Genomic DNA, 23,134 nt, shown 5'->3' with positions numbered 1-23,134 from the left:
AAAATACTTTAAAAAGAAACAAAACTCTTTCGGATCCTTGGTCAGAGCCCTTGTGCTGCCCCACAGTGGGGGTTTAGCCTCATATTCCAGTGTGTATGGCATTTTGAGTTTGAATTCAGCAGGCTTCTAGTTATCTGGCACTGCAAGAAAATGTGTGCGGCTGTTTTGTCCCTGTGGCAGCAAAGCAGAATACAAACGATGCAGATGAAGAAAATGTTTGTTGCATATGGAAGACATTTGTCTTATAATGTGTGGTTAGGATTGTAAAAGAAAGGTAGTTTACCCAAACCAATGTCCTCACCTAAATGTAACCAACTATTTTTCATTGCCTACAGCACCCTCAGTAAGAGTCGTGTCAGCGGGGTGCAGAATACGAGAACGTCTGGTGATTCATGTAGACTTCGGCTAGTTCCTGGAAAAAATGTGCTTAGCAGGCAACTGAAATATGTGACTGCAGAGAGACACAAGTTTTCAATAATTATAAATCATTAAAAATCGATGCATAATAGAATAAAATACGTGTAGAACCCTTTGACGGATTTTTTATATCACAGTGGAGTTCAATCTTTGAATATTTTACTTTATGTATACAAGGATTTGTATTAACAGCAGGTGTTAATACGCCTTACCTGCCTGCTTGACATATTTTATTGTTATATTATTATAGAGCATAATGCTGTTCTTATTTTGTTCTATTGCTTTTTTTAACATTGTATGCTAACCAACAGCAGTAACAGCTTAATCTTTATTGTTATATTTTGATGAAATAGAGTAAATATTTCAAATTTCATTGCTTTCTACATACTTCGTTAATAATAATGGATTGCATTTATATAGCGCTTTTTGGGGCCCTCAAAGCGCTTTACAATTCCACTATTCAGTCACTCTCACATTCACTGGTGGAGGCAGCTACGGTTGTAGCCACAGACTGACAGAAGCGAGGCTGCCACATCGCGCCATCAGCCCCTCACCAGCAGGTGAAGTGTCTTGCCCAAGGACACAACGACCGAGACTGTCCGAGCCGGGGCTCGACCGGCAACCTTTCGATTACAAGAAGGACTGCCAAATCTTTGAGCCACGATCGCCCTGTTGTTTCTCCCATGATAACTGTATAAGCATTCTTACATTTTTATCACATTAGACTTACACACTGATCACTTAATAGCAGGCATGAAAAGTTAAAATTCGATGTCCACTGTTTATTTGATAGAGAGAGAACCTTTTTCTGTGCTGCACGAGGAGAAACCAGCTAGAACACGTCTACACAGGGCAGGTTACACTGCATCATGTGTTATCACACATATTTATATCTTTAACACTGTATTTTTCACATATTTCTTTATGTAAGTTTTGTGTTTTAGTAGTTAGTTACCACAATGAATTCACGATGTAAATCCATAGTAAACTAGGCAAAATGAATAGCGTGTGTCCTTCCCCCACTCTTATCCTTGTACACAGTTTCTACTGCAGACACTGCACTCACTCGGAGATAAGAGTACATGTACAGTTATTCCACTGAGACTGATGTATTTACACAGACCAGACAATTGCATGCCATCGAGTCACATTTAGCTAATATTCAGCAAGGGAAAAGGCAACCACTAAAGCCTTTTCTTTTTACCTTGGTCACATAATGTTGGATGAAATAACATTGATTGCAATTACAATTAATTTCTTGTTCATGGTTATTATTACATTTTGTAGCCTAATCTGACATTATTTAGCACATCCAGAGTCTCAGAATCCGTTGCTGGATCATCCACTGATAGGGTGATTTGTGTACTGATAACACACAGTCTTGTTTTTCAGTATTTTACCTTTCAAAAATGCATCTGAAACGTCTGTGCTGTTATAGCCGGTGCAGTTAGCGTATGTTGCTAACCTCCAGAAACAATCACTGTAATGAAACGGTCCATTGGAGTGAATAGAGATCGACGAGCTCTAACAACCCGCCTCCCAATCTTTTTGTGTTCATTGATAGTCATCGTTATCAGGCAAAATGGTACGCTGGAGCACTACTGTTCACGTTCGCACCTGATGCTAGAAGGAGTACCTGGTTCACTGAAATGTGACAAGGAGCTCTGAGCAAGTGTCAGCATGTGATGAGCTCAGAGAGAGAACGTGTTGAGTTCACAGCCTGGTGATGGGGACACGGAGACTAGAGGGGTACAAAAGGAAGCAGTTTGCTTGTTGCACATTGCTTTGTCGGTGATGGTTGGCGTCTAGTGAGCATTCCAGTCTCCGGTTGCCTAGGTAACCCTTTAATGTAGTTACCAGTCTGTTCTATGCCAGTCAATGGTATACCCTCCTCTGACTCAGGACGCATCGACTTCACAGTTTTCCTGCATCTGTGGCCCCTGCGCTGCTAGTTCATTCCTTTGCTTCCACTTTTTATCTGTGTTTCAGAAATTGTTGTTAGCTCTTAACAAACTGTTAAATTTGAGGGTTTTTTTAGGAAATAAAAGCCTATATCACTTAGGAGGTTAATCATTTCAAGGCCCCTCAGATTCATCTGGTGAACTTCTAGAGGTGACGTGAACCTTGGGTTGGGAACCTCTGGATTTAACTGCAAGTTCAAACTACGTCTAACCCGAGCATCTTTACCACCTACATCAGTCTACCACCAATGAAGCATTCAGAAACAATTAGAACGTTCTAGAAAGTCTGCAGTTACTTTTACTCAAGAACAGACTCTGGATACTTACAGTAACATTTGCTGCATAAAAACACATCTTCGAGCTCCACAGTGTTACATTGTTACATTTGGGTTGTAATTTGCAGAATGTTGGAGTTCTAATAGTACAGGCCATGCTGATGTTAAAACTAATCAATATTTATATTTGTATAAATCTAACGGTTATCTTACAAATTTGGGCTCCCTATCAATGCTTACTTGGTAAGTTGATATTCGACTGAGACATTTAGGCTAATGTGTTCCTCTTAAAGTGCAAAAAATATAAAAATCCCCAAACAAATTAAAGCAGAAGTACAGAAAACAATCATGTGGTACCATTAGGAGCAAAGTGACTGACAAAAAATTAGAATGAGAGACATAAGAAAAAACATACCCGTGTGTCCATGTGAACCCCAGTCAGTAGGATGAGGATTAAAGGCAGATTAAAGTTCATATTATTGCAGTTTTATTGGTGCACCCCCTACCCAGATAATGGATGCAGTGCTGCGTCTTTTATAGCAGAGCTTTTATAGAGGAACTGTGCTTTTCTCAGAAATACCTTTGTCATAATGCTGGGATATTTTAACACTAACAGATGCAGCATCATAGCCAAATGCACAAACTAGATAAAATAAAACATAGCAATTTGATTTTCCCAAAAACACATTGTCTGAGTTGATATTTAGTTTTTCAGTGTTTCTTTGTTTCACTTTGAAGGTTTTCTCGTTTCTCTTGTCGTGGCTTTACTTTGTAGCTGTGCCACATGTCATATCTAACAGACTCTTTAAATGAGACCCTGAGGCAGCGATGTCTTATTTAGTTAAATGCTGCTCCCTCAGCTCCTTGTGTCTCTACCTCACCTCCTCTGCCCTCATCATTAGTGGTAGGGACTAAAACTGGAGGTGAGGAGCTGAGAGGAAGAGTTGAGGATGTGCAGTTTGAGAAATGAGGAGGAGCGTTGTTCTTTGGACTTTTTGGATTGGCCGATAAAACCTTGTTTGGTTTGTTAACTTTAATCTTCCTACATTTGGATGGTCACTCCATCTCAAACACAGACGTTCTAACAGTTGGTTACCTCTTCTGTGTCTTGGTCTTTTGTCCAACCATGTGTTTAATGTTAGGAAAATAGGGGAGTATTATTCTTTCTGTTGGTACAATCAGTTTGACCACACTGTACCTGGGTGTGGGGGCCTCGTCTCAGGAGTTACAAGACTGGTTAAAGTTAGACATGATCTGTTATATTAATTAATGTTGACTTCTTATTTATTGCCAAAAAACTCACTTGAGTTGTGAATCATACAAAGAAGAAAGATTATAATCCTTCTTTGGTGAAATTTGCTCACAGCTCATCTCAGGTCAAATGGGGAGATTATGATACTATATGTGTGTATACTTATTGCAGTTTGCAACTACACAAAATGAAGCTTTAACCTATGCAGATGAGTTCTCCAATCACATGTAGGTCCACGCAGATGCTGAATGTTGATTGGTTAAACAATTACCCAGAACAGGAAAGGTGGTAAGGGACTAACAATGGAGTTCACAATGTAGGACAGGGGTGTCGAACTCCAGACCTCGGGGGCCGGTGTCTTGCAGGTTTTAGATCTCACCCTGGGTCAACACACCTGAATCAAATGATTAGTTCATTCCAGGCTTCTGGAGAACTTCAGGACATGTTGAGGAGGTATTTTACCCATTTAAATCAGCTGTGTTGGATCAGGACACATCCAAGTGGACACTTTTCACTCTAATGCTCTGTTTTGCTTCAGCTCTTTGTATGTTCAAACTTCAGTCTTCTCTGAAAGAACAGCACAAGCTGGCCAGTTGTTTGTGAGACTGCCCCCTGGTGACAGTAAGCAGTTACAGCACTTGTCAGTGATGGTGTGGAAAATAAAGCATCTTGGACATTTCACACTAGAACAGTGGTCCTTAACCTTGTTGGAGGTACCGAACCCCACCAGTTTCATATGCGCATTCACTGAACCCCTCTTTAGTGAAAAATAAAATGTGATTTTTTTCAAATTCAAGACATAGATATGTTTTTTACTGGTGCACAAAATGAGCCATGCATGTGACGGTGGAGGCTCTGCTGAACCCCTAAAATCCGACTCACCGAACCCCTAGGGTTCGATCGAACCCAGGTTAAGAACACTAAGCACTAGAACCATTTACATACTTTGTGAAACTTTTTTAGTTTTTAGAAATTCTAATAGACTCCACTTTTTCATAAAAATGTGGAGTCTTCTTCACACACAAAGGAGAATTGCATGCTTCCCCTAGGCAGTATCATTAGGAGGCATAAGATACACTTTCACTGCTATGCAGATGACACCCACCTTTATCTATCCATGAAGCCAGATAACACACACCAATTAGTTAAACTGCAGGAATGTCTTCACCTCCTAGGACCTGGCGTCCACATATGTGGACATCACATTTTGGGATGTCTAGACCAAAATACTAAATTTTGCTCTACAAGTGCCTGATATCCACTTACAAGGACGTTTTACTGCTACTGTTCTATCGAAATTTAAAACGAATGTCCTCTTATGTGGATCTCATTTTTCTCAGAAACAAAAATGGTAAATGGCCTGTATTTGTATAGCGCTTTACACTACATTCAGTCATTCACCCAGTCACACACACATTCACACACTGGTGATGAAGCTACATTGTACCCACAGCTGCACTGACTGCACTGACAGAGGCGAGGCTGCCGGACACTGGCGCCACCGGGCCCTCTGACCACCACCAAATCAGGTTGTAGACACTAAATGCAGCTGTAGCTTCAAAGAAAACTGAAAAGTGAAGCCAGCTAAAGTTCTTAAACCTGTGGACTCTGTTAATAACCACTAGGAGGCAATAACTATGGATGCAAAAAGATTTCCAGTCCTATGGAAGTGCACAGGAAAAATGGCCCTGAGCCCTGATGAGTTTATGGGCTCAGTCACTCATTCTGGGTCACATTAAATAAAACTTAATTTCATTTTGTGTCCATTTTGATTATTCTGCTTTTTAGAATGGAAAACCATTATTATCAGAACACTAAGATCATTTCAAGGCTCCATATCCAGACTTCACTAACCAGCAGGTGTGATCCCTCTGGCTGTATTTGTCCAAGGTCCAGTCTCTACTTGGCTGTCCATTGAGTTGTGTTACTCTGCATCCCTGTTCTGTGGAGCCCCACTCACCAATGTTAATCTCATACTGCTCAATATCTTTGCACATAAGAAATGTCGTTTTATTATACAGTACTTGTATTTATACTATACAGACAAAAGTACTGGCCACTTGCATATTAAACCTACAGAAACTGCTTCTCCATGCACACCCATGCCATGAAGCTGCTGATGCAGAGTTTGTGTGCTGAGGTCTATGCCAGAGGAGGTACTGTGTTTAGCAACAGCAAGAAGGTCGTTGGTTCAAATCCAGTCTGGAGCCTTTCTGTGTGGAGTGTGTATGTTCTCCCAGTATCTCTCTGGATAATCCAGCTTCCTCCTAAAACGTGCACGGTGTCAGGTTAATATGTGACTTTAAATTGAACATAGATGCGAATGGTTGTTTGTCCCCTTGTGTTGACTCTGATGCAGACGTGTCCAGGATGCCTCTCTCCTGTCACAGCCAGGAGAAAATGGATGGAGGTTTGGAATTCTGCAGCTATCGAATCAGCAGAGCGACTGTCATGCGCTACGTCTCTCAGCAACCCTGCTCTGTAACTTTACACGATCTGCCACTTCACTGAGTCTGAGTTGCTGTGGTTCGTAAACACTTCCACTGATATCACTTGCAGCTGATGTGTAGGAGGGTACGCTTTGTGTCATCCTCCTGTGGAAAAATGGACTGAAAACACTCAAATATTAAAAGGTTTGGCCCAACACCTCTGTCCATATAGTTCATTATTTAAAAATCCTACTCCATGAAATTTTGAATATGCTGTACTTTGTACAACATAATATTTATTCTAAAGCTCTAGTTGCTTTTTTTGCTTTGCAGTTTTCTCTGCTAATCCAGTCCAGAGTCACGGTTGGCCTGGAGCCTATCCCAGCTGTCACAGGCAGGGCAGGGCACACCTGCCAGGACTAACACAGAGAGACGGACAGCCACTGACATCCACACTCACACTGTGGGTGGGTGAATCAGCCCATTAACCAAGCATGCATGTCAGTGGATTTAAACCCAGGACTGCAACAGTTTTAAAATAATCTAAATCCAGAATATATAATTCAGTATTAGACGTTTTCCACACATGAAAGTCATTAGTTATAATCCAATAATATGAATAGTATCCTGCACAATGTGTAGTTTTAATTGAAGTTATCACTTAAGCAGCAGTTTATCTAAGTGAAGAGTATTTTTCCCCACTTTGGAGCCACTTTTCATCTAATACCATCCGTATTAGAACAATCAGGAGAATCTATTTATACAACTACTTTCTTCCACGTGTTTCCTCTGGTCCTCCGTGGGTTCTCGGTGACCCACGGTAGGCGCCACTAAAGAGCAAGAAATTGATTTTAAATAAATACCTGATCCTGCGCAGGCCTGTAATTCTTCTTCGCGGGGTTTTTGCTGGCATCGTTAGAGTTCATAGGTTTCTTGTTGTTTGTTGAGTCGCTCACTTGTGTGTGGTGAGATGAGGGAGGGGTTTGGGGGTTGGGTTCTTCATCCTCCTCCTCCTCCTGTCCCTCCATGTGTTCGGACTCACATGGTGACGTCACACAGGGCTGGTCTTGCGTTTATTAGCCAGCGGAGCCTGGTGCCAGGTTACAAGAGCTACACACTGCGGCTCTGTCCGGTCACGGCAGAGAGGGGTGTCCTACTAACTTCACCAAAACTTTCACGAAACTCAGTCATCAGAAAAACACTGACTGAATGACAAAAGTGTCGCAACTCGCTTCACTCCTGCTTTAATGAAACTTTAACTACTTTATGTTGCTTCTTATTTTTTCTGATTTTTACCTAAGACCGAGGCACTGGCCGCACATCCAGTTTGATAAGTTTTGAATGAGCCGGGTCACGTTTGCGTAAAGATTTTTGTCTCTTTTCCCCCCTTATTTTAATTTCACGTTGGGATAACGTTTTTTGTTTTTTGTCATTTAAGACTCGTGATGGCTGTCCTGTCACTAGCTTTACTACTTGTAGGACTGACTTCAGCTGCCAAGGTAAGTGTCTGCACCGCTTCGCTTTTGCCTCCTTTTACGCATATAAATAAATAAATACGCGCAGTTTGACTGAATCTCGTCAATATTAAACGAATTCAGCTGTAAAGCGGAGAAAAAGTGGAACGACACAACTACAAGGCTCTAAACTTTCGGCTCTGTAAACTTGAACACTTCTGTGAAACACACGTTGACACTGCAGACGTCTGAGTTTTGCCCTTTGGATGTAAAACAGGTATTTTCGGACTTTTTACAAGCAGCGCGGCTCACAGAAAACTCCAGAGCTGTTGTGTTGTTACCGCTGGACATCTCAGACTCTGATCTATCATTTCCTTCTGGCGTGTGCCGCATTTAACGAGCTCTTTTCTCTCTTTTACAGGCTGGTGAAGTAGATAGAGAGGGTAAGTCTGGCTTTATTTGTGTTCGTTTTGTTAATAATTAGATGTGTGTAGAAAAAAGGCAGAGAAGAAACTCATGAGGACAACTTGGTTCACTGAGATCAAAGTGGGAGGGGAGTTTGTGTGTGAGGAGCTCTGTAATATACCCCCTCGCCCTCCCCTAGCACCCTACACACAGAGTCCTCTATCACACATACACACTTATATTGCATGAGCAAGCTGCTTCAAGGGCTTTGTTATACAGGAAAGAAAATTCCTCCTCGAGATCCTGAACATCTGTTATTCATTCTGAGGTTAAGGAACAAGTGAGCTGCAGCAGTGTCCACGTAGGATCCTTTTACACCGGCCCTTATCTTCTGAACGCCTCCGGGGCCCTCACACAGCAAGATGACAGCTGACTGCGGGCTGAGCATTTGTGGTTCCCCGTTGCTTGTAGTGAGCCACTGTTTGCTCCATGTGGTCATTATTGGCCTTGTAAAGCAGTTTCCTTGCTCATTTGGCGAAGCCTTTCTTAATTTGCCACTTCTGTAACTTTTACAAGCAGATTTCTTTGGCTTAGATTTCATTTTCTCTGATCTCATATAACAGATGAAAAAGTAAATCTTGTGGATTTTCCTGTTGGTTCTGTTACTATTTGTAAAACTGAGTGAGCGCAGGTTGAATTGTAAGGGATGGGAAGCAGAAGGTAAACATGGGGAGGACATCAAGCAAAAGGTCATTTCTGCTGAAATATAATGAAGCAAATAAAATTCTTTCCTAGTGAAGGTCAGACCCTGATTGGTTTTATGGTTAACTCCTGACGATCATCCTCATTCCCAGGGCATCAAACGCTGCCTTTGGCCTCTTTTAAATGCATCCAGCAGTGGCAGCTGTAACTTGTCACGTATGGCTGCGTGGTCAGGATCCTTCGACGTCACATTTAAATCCACTTGTGAGTGTAATTTCTCAAAAGGCAGGGTTAGAGTTGTGAAAAGGAATATTTCATCCCTAAACTGAGCTGATTGAAAACAAACTCTCCTTGCTGTTGGCAACCAGTATCACCAAGGCACGTGTCGGGGTGTAAAGCATAATTATATAACTGTAATGTAATCGCATTACAAATTCAGTAATTAATTATGTTGTTACTCTTGTGACAAAGTTTCTTCAGTTATTTGGATAGAAAGAAAGAAAAAACACACCAAAAAAGCAGAAAGTAACGAGTAATTTAGTAATCCATTACTTTCCTTGGAATACCTCTATGATGTCACCTGTGTGTGAGTGCTAAATGGTTTCACATTCCCACCTCACCTCTCTGTTCCAACATTTGTTGTGATTATGTCCATCGTATGTTCGTCTCATCTGAGGGGCTAAAATGTCTCATTGCAGCCAGCAGGTGACCGAGGGGCGGGGCAACACGAATAAGCTGCAAAGCTGTTCTAGCAAAATTTAAGAGTAAAAGTACAGAGTTGGAAATTTGCATTATGAGATAAATTGTTGCTTCCACCAAATTTCTTGCCGATGTCTTGATCAACATTTAATGAATCTTCTTCATGAGAAAGTCCACTTTTCTCCACAGTAAGAGCAAAGTTTGATTTAAGCTTGAAAACATAAACAATGGAAGAGAATTGTCCCACTTGACTGTAGTTTTATGCAGGTCACTGTGAGTTTAGCCTCAGCTTTCTGTCACCTGCTGTCTCCTGGTCCAGCTCCACTACCTTAAAGCTGCGGCGGTCAAAGCCATAAAGCTAAATCAGAGCTGTGCTTTGGTAAAGTCTTGTTACCTCCTCCTTCTTCTTCGATGATAGTTCATCAGTGCTCTGATAACATGTTGTCACATTCTTCATGTATTTACTGGTAGCATTTCAGTCAGCAAAAAGGATGGAAAAAGAGCCTGTTTGACAAATTTAGGGTTGCTGATTGTGTGTCTGTCTCATCTCACTGCATTTCCCTGTGAACAGGCTCCATCAGACTCAACAGCAAATTATAGCAATTTTATGCTGTTTAGATGGTTTGGTGACTCTAAAGAAAGTAAAAGGATCAAGAAAATTTGCACAAATGTGTATTTGATGACTCTAAGGTGAATAATGTTTTGGTTTTTATTTGTTATTTCCTTATTTCTTTGCTCTTGTCTGGCAGCTGGATGTGTCAGGGCTCAGCTGATGCTAAGGCGTGTTTTTAACCACAGAGCCTATCAGCTGGTGGCAACTGAAAAATCAGTCCAAAGTGTTTTAGTAAGGTGGCGACACTGCTGGGGGGAGGAATGGCACCTCTATGAAACACCCTGTGATGTGGTGTTACAGTGATGGTGCTAGAGAGCGTTTTAAGTTTTTCCACAGTCTTTGGTAGAAATGTAGCTGGGACAGGCCACGGCACACGAGTCACACTCATTCATACCATTGAGTGAGGCCTCGGTACAGTTTTACTTTTTTATCTCATTTATTCACGATTTCTCTCTTTTGATTGGTGACTCGTCGTTATCTTGAAGCACCACTGTTTCATTCTGTGTAGAGAATCTGAAGGCAGTGCTGCCCAGTCCACAGCTTTCTAACCTTTGATTGGATTGTCCAACAATTCTTTGAGCAGCGGTTGGTGAGTTTGAGGTCGTGTGAAAGGCAATTTTCCAGCTCATTTCTTCAGCCTATAATGCTTTTAACTCTGTCCCCCATAAAGGCGACATTTGACGACCTCCCGTGTACTCAGCTTGTGGCGATCGTGGCTCAAGAGTTGGGAGTTCACTTTGTAATCGGAAGGTTGCCGGTTCGAGCCCCGGCTTGGACAGTCTCGGTCGTTGTGTCCTTGGGCGAGACACTTCACCCGTTGCCTACTGGTGGTGGTCAGAGGGCCCGGTGGCGCCAGTGTCCGGCAGCCTCGCCTCTGTCAGTGTGCCCCAGGGTGGCTGTGGCTACAATGTAGCTGCCATCACCAGTGTGTGAATGGGTGGATGACTGGTTGTGTAAAGCGCTTTAGGGTCCTTAGGGACTAGAAAAGCGCTATATAAATACAGGCCATTTACTCTTATGAGTTTTAAAATTCAGTATATAATAAAGATGTGGTTTGATGACCATTAGAATAGTTTCTGGGGGGTTTTCAGGCAGAGCCCGGCCTCACTTTGTTCTAAATGCAGGCTGAAATATGACAGAAACCTCCCAGAGCCTCGAGCATTACTCCTAGCAGGCTTTCAAGAGGTAAAGGGTTAAAGATGGATGATCTAAAAATGTGTTCAGAAACACTTGACTCCATCCATCCTTGTTGTGGTAACCTTGTTTCCTTGCTTTGCTTTCAAATATGGTCGGACTGCTCTTTGAACAGACTGGTTCATTTCCAGTTCACGTAAACTGTGATATTCAAGGTGCTGTTGAAGCACCCGGATCTTTCTTTGGTGTTTCATAGTTTAGGACAAAAGCTGCTTATTTCTAGCACAGTGCCTTTATCTGTGAAGTGGCAATTGATTGAATTTTCTGTGTTCAGTTTCACAAACTGAGGTAATACATCAGCCAATGAGCAGAGCCAAGTCTCTGAGGTGTACAATACCTCATATATCGCTGACAAATTAAAGGAAAAATAGTACGAAGTGTTTTACGGTAGTAAAGTGTCGACACTGACAGATGGAGGAATGTCACCTTTATGAAACAAACTCTGTGATGTTGTGTTAGAGAGCCATTTAAATTTTTCCTTTAAAATGTCCAGTCTTTGGTAGACATGTAGCTGGAGCGGGCATTTTTCACGATTTTTCTCTTTTGATTGGTCACTCGTCGTTACCTTGAAGCACCACTGTATCATTCTGTGTAGAGAATTTGAAGGCAGTTTTTTTTTTCCTGATGGTTCCCACTAAGGTTTTATTTCTGTGTTTTGATTCATCAGCCTCTGTTGGAAGAGTCAGTCGATCAAATGCATGTCTCAGCTCAACTTTACGAAACTGCTGCCCATGTGCTTTGTATTTCTTTGTACATGTTTTGCTCTATATGGACAACTGCAGCAGAAGTTTGTGACATGTATATTTGTGGTGGTTGGATAAGATGAGCAGTGTCGGCGAGCCTTTCAGTTAAATGCCAGGATTTGATGTTGTCACACATCAAGAGCAAACCTGTGAAAAGGCAACATTTAGAAACAACATTCAGCAGCAATGCAAATGGAATAACTGAGAGCAGAGGGACCATCTTCCCTGATTAACTGGGAAGTCAGCTTGAAAGATCGCTCATTGTCTGCCCACTAGCCCTTAACCGCCAAGCCACAAACGTCGCTCTTTGCTTTTGTTACGCACATTTTCTTGTGGTCTGAAATTCTATATTCAACTCCAAATAGCAAACAAGACTAGAAGAGACAAAAAAAAGAGAGAAATCAAAGATAAAGTCAACATAACTATATCCAGAAAACCAGAATTATGGAGCTTAATTAGGATTAACTGCTGAATTTGAAGAAAGGTTGCTTTGGCTGATGTGTCAAAGTGCCACTGAGGCATAATATTTTTGATCAGGAGTGTATTCCAGTATTTCATTGCTGTTGCAGCTGGTCTGGCCCCTCATAGATGCTCTTTTGCATTTATTTGAAATGTGCTTTAGTGTGCTTCTGTACTATCGTCGCCAGAACTTTTTACTCTGACAGAGAGAATATAAGTTAATGGACACAGGACAGAAAAGAAATCAGAAAATGGATTTTAACTGACTCTTTTGTGACACTGAGGGATTTGTGTTTGAAGGTCTTTGGTGGGTAACCCTTGAGAATAGGGGTGCAACGATACTCGTATCGATATTGAACCGTTAGATACAGTGCTTTCGGTTCGGTACGCATATGTATGAACAATACAATTTTTTTTAAATTTATTTTATCAACTTTCCTTCTGACGATGCTGTCTGTGTTGAGCGCTCAGTGGATCTGGGTTCGACTACTCCGCCTAGGCTGCACTGTCGAGCGCAGATCCACTGAGCGCAGCACAAGCTAGCAAGACAGAAGCTAAGCTCGCTGCAAGATGGCAAATTGAACCTCCCCCACCCTCATTCAGATCTGGCGTTTGGAACTATTTTGGTCTTCATGTGACGTATGACCCTGAAGGTAAGCGCGTCATGGACAAAAGTAAAACAGTATGTCGGATGTGACACGCAATGCTCAATTGGTGGGAACTAGTGCGTTAGCGCAGTTAGCTTGTTAACGTGTTGACACTGTCCAGCCCCACGCACAGGGTGATCCACGGTAGCTCGTTACCGGAGATTTGCCGCGTTATGGCGTCAACGAGATTAACGCTGACAGCACTAGTGGGAACACAACGAATATGACTGCACATTTACTCCAACATCATCCTAGTGCAAAGACAAGTGGAAGCAGACAAAAACAACAAGCATGCATGCTACAAACTTTACCCGAGTCATTTAGACAGCCGTTAGCACAGGATTCTCCTTATGGGGACCTGATATGTTTAATATGCTGCTGAGAATATAGCCCAGAAGAAGCGTATAGTATAGCTTTTATTTTGGAAAGAGACATTTCTCTGTAATAAACTCTCTTTTCCAAAGATGAGTGATTTCTCCATCAGATTTATTATTTTATTACTTTGTTGTTTCAGCAACATTAAATTTAAAAACTGTACTTTTGACTTAAAATATATATTTATAATTTTAATAAATGACAAATTAAAAAGGCATGAACATTTTTTTTGTATCGAAAAAATATCGAACCGTGAATTTTGTGTATCGTTGCAGCCCTACTTGAGAGATATATTGTGAGTGCTGTGTGGTTGTATTCATTCAGTGTATTTCATCTTTTACTTGTATTGTTGGGACTCGTGCTTTTTGTAAGTAAAGCTACAGCCTTCCTGTTAGACGACCTTGTAAAACACCTGTATATGTTTCTGTTTCTTTTCTTTAAACTTCTCTCTTTTATGTATAAAGTCTGTGATTCTAATCGTGCTTCTTGTAAAGTATGTTTGTCTTACTTTGTTTTCATTTAGCACAAGTTGTTTGGGTCTAACATGTGCAGCTCTGTTCACTTACCTCATCGTTCCAGAGTGAATCTGTACCCTGGTCTGACAAACTTAAAGTAAATGTTCCCTTTAAGCAGAACATCTCGGTTTTCACACTCTCCACTGCAAATGGAGCTCTATCAGATAATAATGGGAATACTGGGATACTCCAACAAAACACATCACACAGACAACAGCTGTAATTATGTGTAAAATGATCACTTAGTGAGAACAATACATGCAACAGGATGTTTTTATTTCTGTCATGCAGCCTCTGCCTGTGTAAGCAGGCATAAATAAACTCTGTCAACCTAATGAGGATGCTAAGTTAGCGAAAGGTGACCCGAAGTCTGATCGCTGCTGTGAGAGCGATGCTTTTTTTTTTCCACATTAAAGGAAACAAAAAGAGTGTTTAATTAAAAACCGAATACCTGCCCAGCAGAAGATTATTTTAGCTGGTAAATGTCTGGATCCAGTACAGTCCTCCAAAAAGCCTCTGTTCTCCTGCAGGTTTGGATCCGTTTTTGTGTTTCTACATGAGAAATGTGTTTTATTTTGCTTTATTTTGCTTTTAATTTCAATTTTATTTTAACTGTTAAAGAAAACCAGTCAGCTTGTGTATAGATATACAGTATTATACACCATCAAACACTCACAGCCAGAGACATTTACCGTTTAACGTCTCAATTAAAAATAGCTGCAGTTGAAATCGGACTTTGTGCTACATATGGACCTGGTTGTTTTTGACACATCATCAAACCGCAGTCAAGTTGTTCTTTTTTTCTGTTTGCGTTTACATTTTGTGGAGCACGCTAACCACAGTCATATTTGCGCTAAAAGCCTTTTTGTGCATTTCCAGTTTAAGACGTTTCCCGCGATCCGGCAGCTGTGAGGTGTGACTTTGTAGTAGCACACATTAACAGTGATATCAGCGGGCGATTTGTAGTCTTAGGCGAACGATCTGAACCCTGAGCAGGAACGACGCACTACATCAAACATCAAAACGGGCGTGGTTACCTGAAAATATCACGACAAGTTTAATCGATAGAGACGTTGATTTATATCCAATCAGTGCTTAAAATCAAAATCTGCATGGCTTTAAAAACATAGTCCTGTAAGCGGGACAAATGACTCTTTATATTAGACGTCTTCCTCATGAGGATTAAGCAGTGAAAGCCTGCTCTTTAAACACACACTAACAAGCTGAACACATTTCTGGCTTCTTTTTGATGCTCTGTGTCTTTTCATTGCTTAAATGCACTCTGTGGAAAAATATGTAGTACTCGGTACAACTGATGTAATTTTTTCCAAATATTTCAGTATCGGGCAGCTAACTGTGCGCCTTCCTTGCTTTGCAGATATAGTAATGTCAGGATGATGTAACAGGGAGGGAAAAAAGGATTTAGATGTTTGTTTTAAGTTCAAACCCACAGTTTTCACGCTTTTTTCGCCTCATCTCTTGGACTCCATGCTTTCATGTGCTCCATCGGTACCATTGTCATGCTTTGGCGTCATGAAACCTGCAGTCTTTGCTTTGAATGCTTCTAAAATAGTCTTTTCTTGCCATCACATGCATCCACGTGCATGCTCACTGTGATTGTGTGAAGTCACGTCCTCAGATATGTAATTTTAGCTTCCCCATTGACACCTGTTTGATGTTTTCTGGTCAAAAGCAGCAAGATAATTACACGCTTTCAATATTCTTGTTAGATTTTTTCCAACCAAAGATTCTTGGAAAAGCAAACCAAGCTCGGATGGAATTTTCCTAAATCTGAAAGTGTTTGAGAAAGCCCACAGATTTTCTGGTACATTTGGGTTGACCACAAATGTGCCAATGAACAAGGAAGTGGGTGAAACAAAGCAATATGTTAAAACAATGGCACAGGTGAAACTGGCTTGTGCTGGTGTTACATTTTTTTGTGTTGAAGGCCGGCACAGCTCAGCAGAAGAGCAACAACGGTGAGAAAATAAGTGTTTTCTGACAGAATCAGAATCATAATGAGTACGAAGCAACACCAGTCGTCCTGAAATTCACAGCAAGCCCAGTAGTAACCGACACCTACGCTGCTCAAGGTCGTCTTTAAACCTGGCTCATCTATATTTCAGTGCAGTGTCATATGCAAGATCACACATAACATATTCTGGTGTTGATCCATGTGGCAGCAGGACAGCAGAATATGCCTCGTGGGAAGCCACACAGAGTCCTGCTGCTGTGATACAGCTGCTACTTAGGCAGTAGTACAGTAGCAGAGTTTAGACGTGAGCTCAGCAACGCTGTAGTTCATTATCCACGGTGAATGTCTTTGTTTTCGTCTGGAAAATGATCATTTGAAATTGGTGTGACACATCGAAACCAAAGAACGTGGAGTGATACGATCCACGCAGACGGCGGTGTTTCAAAACGTCTGCCAATCCTGGAGGTTTCACAATCAGTGAGGGCAGCTGTGTTTCCCAGAGATATGAAATGTGGGAATAGTGAGGATTAAACACAGAATCAGGTGTGCTCATAGTTCCACTGTAGACACGACACCGGTGCTGTAAGTTTGTCCCATTGTTGTTGTTCTCAGAGTATTTTGTCGCTCTGCCCGTGACATAAAGCAGGGTCAGGGATCCTCGTCCAAGTGAAAGAAAATATAACCCCAACACTGACGCTTACTCCCATCTGGGTCTTAGATGCCTTTGAAACTATGCAAGTGTCCTATTAGCATTTCTGTTGGCCTAATAATGTGTCTCAGAGAGTTTTAGCTCAGTCAGTCTGGCTCTCAGCTGTGGTGTTCTAGTTCTCTCTCGTTGGACTAAGAAGGTAAACGTGGTGAATCAGTTAGTCCAATATTTTGTTTTTGAGTTGGCAGAGACAGAAAAATGAAGGTCCAAATGTTAGCTGACAGGAAATCAAGTCCAAGTGTTCTTAAAGGTTTGCCATGAATGTCAAAGCTCGTCCTGTCTCAGAGGAACATTAGTTGGCTAAAAGTGATAAAAGGATGATTAGAGCAGGCAGCATAATCAGGCCTTGGCTGACTGATGTGTTTAGAGGAAAAGACTAATTTGATATTGTTTTATTGCTGTTTGGAAAAACTAACTTTGCTGGGTTCTTGTGGTTTTTTGCAGACCAGTTGAAGAGCCGGCTGAAAGAATACGGCCTGGTCACCCCCTTCAGCACCGACTCCCACGGACACTACCTGTCACACCTGCTCTCCGCCACTCACAAGCAGCGTGTTAAGAGGGAGGTGCTTGAAAACGGTGAAACTGAACAGAGGCTTTTCTTCAACATCACTGCCTTCGGAAAGGAGTTTCACCTTCGTCTGCGGCCGAACAGCAGGCTGGTGGCGCCTGGCGCGATGGTGGAGTGGCATGACGAGGTCCCGGGATTCATAAACGGCAGTGGTGGCAACGATTCTAGCGTGGGCGCCAACCAGACTGAATCCACCAATGGCACGGAGAGGATACTGCGCCGTGAGCTGCTCAAGACCGACTGCACCTTTACCGGTGACATCACAGACGTCCCCGGGGCCTCGGTTGCCATTAACAACTGCGATGGGTTGGTAAGTTTCCTCGGCCGTAAAACTCCTTCCTTTCCCACCCCATGAAAGTCCTTTTCATTTCAAAAGTGCCATGACCTTACCAACTGACACCAAAGGATTTTGGATGTCTGTAGCATTCCTTTACATCACTGCTCGGCATTTTTACAGCACATTGTTTTTGCAGACGTAATAGCTTTTTGTACTTTTTGTACAGAGGTTTGTTACGGGTGAGTAGTCTCCTATTGCATTCGTGAAGGGATTTTCCTCCTAACCTCTTCCCAACATAAAGCACGAGCTCCTTTTGTCCTTTCTAAAAGTCTGCAGTCCCATCCTCCCTATCACCCCTCATAAAACACTTGGACAGTCATTGGGCAACGACCAGAGCCAAAATCTCTTAGAGTTGGCCAGCGGAGCATCTCTGCATTTTAGGAAAGAATAGGCCAAACCCAGATTCCTTCAGCTGTAGTTGAAATACTGCAGAGATTTGAAAAGCAACACAAAGAATGTCCTCCAAAAATCACCTTCCTGATGGGGGAGTGATGGACAGCGCTCGTAGTGTCTTTTTAGTTTCTGAGCTGTTCAGCCGGGGAGACTGAAATAAAAATGAATTTCTACTGCTAATGGTGAACATTTGTAGTGCTGTAGGACTGACTCTCTGTTGGAAATATATTCATGACAAAGTTAAAGCAAAGCTCCTAACAGAAAGTAAAAAGGTCAAAATGCAAATACAAATCCGATGCACTGAGAGTTACACTAGATTTGCTGTGCTTTATATCACATATTCTCACATCCTCATGCTTCATAGTCCTCCACTAGCTGGCTCAACCGATCTCTGACATATGATGGGGCAAACTCTCTTTAGTTTCATTTTAAACATCTCATGAAACGTTAAACTCAAATTCAAACATTTTCACACTGTCTGCATGACAGATGGTGATAAATGTGTTGATCCCTCGACTTATCTTGGCTCAATATTTGGCCAAAATATTTGCCACAGCAAGATGGTGAACATAGCAACATTATGCCTGTATAGCAGCTAGCCTGAGCAACCAGCATGAGTAATTACAGCGTCACAGAGATGAGTCACTGTGTGCTATTTCTGGATGACAGTGGAGGTGTGTGGGATGAAGACACAAGCAAGCAAGGCTAGGCTAAGGAGCGCGGACACTTGTTAGCAGGTGCCGGCTGTGACGATTACTAACTGCTGTTTATATCCAAAGGCTGCGTCTGCCCGAAAGCTACTAAAAACACATCACACTCGAACACGATCACAGTAATTAGGAGCAAAGACCTTATTGTTCTTTTTTGAAGGAGAAATGAAGCCCTCTGGTGAGCCTCAAAACTGGAATATTTTAAATGGTTTTTAACCTTCAGGCAGCCAACTCCAACCCATTTACATGTATTACTGCCAAATTACGGACCTTGGTGGAAGTATATAGAGATGCAGTTTAATTTCTGCCCCCTCAGATTGTAGGTTTGCCTTTGAAAAATGTGACATGGTTCAGTAAAAAACATGCAGGGTTATCACCAGCATTCAGTAAAATAATAAATGTCGCTCAGAGTAATGATTCTGTTGTTGGACATCAAACTAAATGTTCCTGTCACTACGGTCTTTGTATCGTGGAGCATAATGAAGTAATGAGTTCACACTGTGTCACAGTGCAGCAGCAGGAAGTGAGTCACTGTGACGCAGAATCATTTCCATGTTAAAGCCAACCTGAAATCTGAATTCTCCCCACATAACAAACTGCAGCTGAAGCCCTTTTCCCTCTTTATCTGTGCCTAAAGAACATAAAGCTGTTTGTGGAGCTTTGTTCCTCTTTAAGCTTCTGTAACGTCAGCCCGTATAGCTTAAAACCAAAGATACAAGTTAATCATAGGGTGAGAGGCTGGGTTCACCAGTGTGTCACAGACAGACAACCGTTCACTCACCCATTCATACCAAGAGTTTCTAATTAACCTGTCCCCACTAACTGCATGTCTTTGGAGTGTGGGAGGAAGCCGGAGTACCCGGAGAGAACTCGGCCTGATGGTGGAGTTGAACTCAGGACCGTCTTGCTGTGAGGCAACAGTGCTAACCGCCGTGCTGCCCACAAAGTTTATTATTATTATTATTGGTTTTTTAGTAGTAGGATGAGTCGGTGTAGTATTAAATAAAGTTACAATTTGTCCGTTAGAGATGTGACAAACATCTGCATTTTAAAGGAGCTTAATTCAGACGGTTTCTTTAGAGCTGAATGTGGCTTTAACACTGATCATTCACTTAGACTGTATATAAAAGATGGCTACTCCCATCTGTGACATCTGTTTGTCTGTAAACTGTTATTCTGAAGCCTTGAGCTGAGGACTGATGTCATCTTGTTTTTTGTTCATGCTAGATCTGATTGAAAACTGCAGACGCTGCTGGTCAGACAGCCAAACTGGTTTCTACATGTGCTAAATAATATTCCCATTTACAGTGAACTGGTTGATGAAGCGGGGGTTTACTGCTTGACTGACATTCATTTATTATGTAACACTTATTATGTACCGGTAACCAAATTTAAACCAGAACAATGTTTGGATTTGATAGGGACGGGGCTGCTATATTTGCCTTTTGGCTGACAACACCAAGGAGCGGGGAAGGGAGAGAAGGAGAGAGATATATATATGAAGGATGTAGTTGGCAGAAAGCGAGTGACACGACGAGAATCATGAAGGTGGACAGGTAGCCAAGGCAACATTGTTAACACACCCTGGTAGCTTCTGCTTTGCCCTCTTTGGTTTTTTATGTAAATAATTTCACATTGTGTATGTGTATTGTAGATTCCCTCCGTTTTCCCCGTAATATTTATTTGCTTTAAAAAAATTCAGATTATTAGTTGTTTTCTAGTTGACGTGTGTGTGTGTGTGTGTTTAACTGTTAATGCAAACGGAGGAATAATGATGAGAGCAGGAGGCAGGTGGAAAAGTGGACAGGCTGTCAGATGCTCGATGGTAAATTGTCAACAAATATGTGACTTTAAATATTTTAAGATATTATCGAGGTCAAAAATAAGGCCAAGCTTTGTTTTGTGGTTCTAAATATGGTGATTGCAAACGACCAGTCCCTATGTTTAATTTTGCGATTAGAAAATAGTACATATGCAGTCAGGTTTTGTTTCCTCTTTCTGGTAGTTATCATTTTCACCAAATTAATTATGCATGCTTTAAAAGCTCCTGAACTCTCTGTGAAGTTCTAAACATAATCTCTAAAAATAAACCGACTGCAGCGACAGGCACGTCTAAAGACAAAGATAATGCCAGTCTGACCTTTAAGTTCATCCTCTGAGCTGCAGGATTTGGCCGTTTCCTTTGATTGGAGCTGGAGGAAGCAGTTCATCACAGCAGAGTCTGTGTCTCTGAGTCTCCCCCCCGAGACATTTATAGTCCAGCCTTACAGGAGAGTCGGGCCTGGAGAGGGGGGGGGGGGATGCCACTCGCATGATGCCAAAAGCCATCAAGGTTTGTCAGTTAGACTGCTGCTGCTCTATGATCACATGCTTTACTGTCAGAGTATCAAAGGTTATTAAAAAGATGAACATCATAAATAACGCACAATACTGGGTCGAATCTTCATTGTTTCCTTTAACAGACAATACATTTTAGTCCGTCCAGTATCTGCTGCTTATCCAGTCCCAGGGGCCGCGGTTTAAGCAGAGATCACCAGAACAGTCTATGGTGATGCAACATAATCACTCCAGTGTGTCCTGGTCCAGAATGCTGTGTCCAACTCACCTCAGCCATCCCATGCTCAGAGATGTTCAAACCACCTCAGCCAGCCATTCTCAGTGTGGTTGAGCAGCAGCTCAGCTCTGAGCTCCTCCTGAATGACTCAGCTCTTCGTCCCATCTCTAAAGCTGAGCCCAGAAAGCTCATTTTCACCACTTCTGTCCATAATCTTATCTCTTCAATCTCTATCCTCCGTCTGTAGGCACGGATGAGGGTAGGAACTTTATCTTCAGCATCCTGTTATCCCCTTATATTCCAGCTTTCCAGCATTTCAAGATAACATACCCCGTTGCCACATCTGGGTTACAAATCTGTTGATTTTCTTTTACCAGGATCTCTAAACTGTTGGAAAAACAGAAAGATTTGACTCACTCTGAGCTGCAGCCATCAGCTCGGTTACAACAACAGAAGAAGTGCCGTGCTACACGATACTATAGAGATGAAGGCGGGAGAGACTTGGACATGTTTTCAGGCCAATCAGTAAAACAACAGAAGTGTTGCATGTTCCCACTGAAGCATTTCAGACGGCTCTTATTGAGACATACTTGCTCTTTTTGTTTCTACAGGCATCATTATTACACAATGACCTCATTTACTGTAACTTCTCATTCCCAGTGTTACATCACGCCAGAGAGCAAAATAAACGGGAAACTGTAAAATCGCCACAATAAAAGTAAGAATGTGGGACGTTAAATTCAGAGAAACAGAATCGAGTTTATTTGGTAAGTTTGCATTCGATTATCCAGCTCCTGGTTCCTCGCAGCACTGATTCTTGTTCCTCCTCATGTTTGCAGCCTAAATCCAAAACACGCAGGACTACAGAACCCGACATCAAACGCTCTCCAAACCAGTGCTTCCTGATCTAAAAGCCTGTCGTTGAGGGCCGGCCGTCTTTGATCTCAAGTGGTAGCCCTGGCCCTCTCTAGGTGTGCGTTTTACTGTTTCTTAATTATAGCCAGGCTGCTGTCTGGAAGTGTTTACTGCAGCTAGCATGCTGGCAGGCAGCCTGGCAGCTAAATACTTATGAGGCAGATACTTCCTCTGCTTCAGCAGCAGCGGGCGAACCGAGGGCGATCTTTGCTGGCCTGCGTGGGGGATGGCCCTTGTGTTGCATGTCAGAAAAGCTTGGGAGAGCTGGTCCTTCATGAAACATGAAACATGTCACTGCTGACTTCTGTTTTCTTCTTCCTTCACTCATACTGAGGAGAAGTGATCCTGTAGAATCTGCAGTCCAGTGTTGGCCTGGTTGTTTCGCACGTTTGCTCCAGAGATTCGTGGTGCGAGTTCTCTTACAGAACCTGCATCATTTGTAACTCGTTTCCATATTTGGGTATTTAAAATCTGTGTCTCTAATCTGACTCGCTGAGCCGAGGCCTGTAGTTACAAATGAAGTCATTAGAAAGTGACACAAAGTTGGCGTGCGGCACCTTCTCCGTTAAATTTGCAGCACGCATAACATGAAATCATCTCCTCTTGTGATACTTGTGGCACTCTTAACTCCAGAGAAACAGCATAGCTGTGAGTCATGCACGAGAAGGAGGAGACCAAATTTGTCTGCGTTTTGCGAGCGACGATTTTCAAAATCTGATGCTGGCAATGAACTAAGTGCTGAATTAAACAGGCTCCAGCTCCAATTAAGCCTTATCCACCTAACAGTCCTTGGGTGGTCTTCCAGATTAAGGACTGAAATGTCTGTGAGAGAT

The 23,134-nt window shown here is 42.1% G+C and overlaps 1 protein-coding gene across 2 annotated transcripts in view; it reads left to right on the top strand.

Annotated features, from left to right (window-relative positions):
- Window positions 1-7,432: 7,432 nt before the first annotated feature.
- adamts3 (ADAM metallopeptidase with thrombospondin type 1 motif, 3) overlaps window positions 7,433-23,134 on the top strand; it is a 152,975-nt gene continuing 137,273 nt past the window's right edge. Inside the window, exons 1-3 of one of the 2 annotated variants that reach the window (XM_085426493.1) lie at window positions 7,433-7,833; window positions 8,210-8,231; window positions 17,269-17,702. In XM_085426493.1, coding sequence (XP_085282619.1) covers window positions 7,780-7,833; window positions 8,210-8,231; window positions 17,269-17,702 — 510 coding nt within the window. In that variant the 5' untranslated portion in view covers window positions 7,433-7,779. The remainder of the gene's footprint in view (window positions 7,834-8,209; window positions 8,232-17,268; window positions 17,703-23,134) is intronic. The other variant, XM_085426492.1, reaches the window with a different exon arrangement.

The sequence above is a fragment of the Rhamphochromis longiceps genome, linkage group LG12, assembly GCF_057381845.1.
Source record: "Rhamphochromis longiceps isolate RC_006_pf linkage group LG12, R_longiceps_female_GT1.1, whole genome shotgun sequence".
In the NCBI taxonomy this organism is placed as follows: Eukaryota; Metazoa; Chordata; class Actinopteri; order Cichliformes; family Cichlidae; genus Rhamphochromis; species Rhamphochromis longiceps.
Note: the sequence above shows the minus strand (reverse complement) of the source record. Positions and strands in the feature narration are given on the sequence as shown.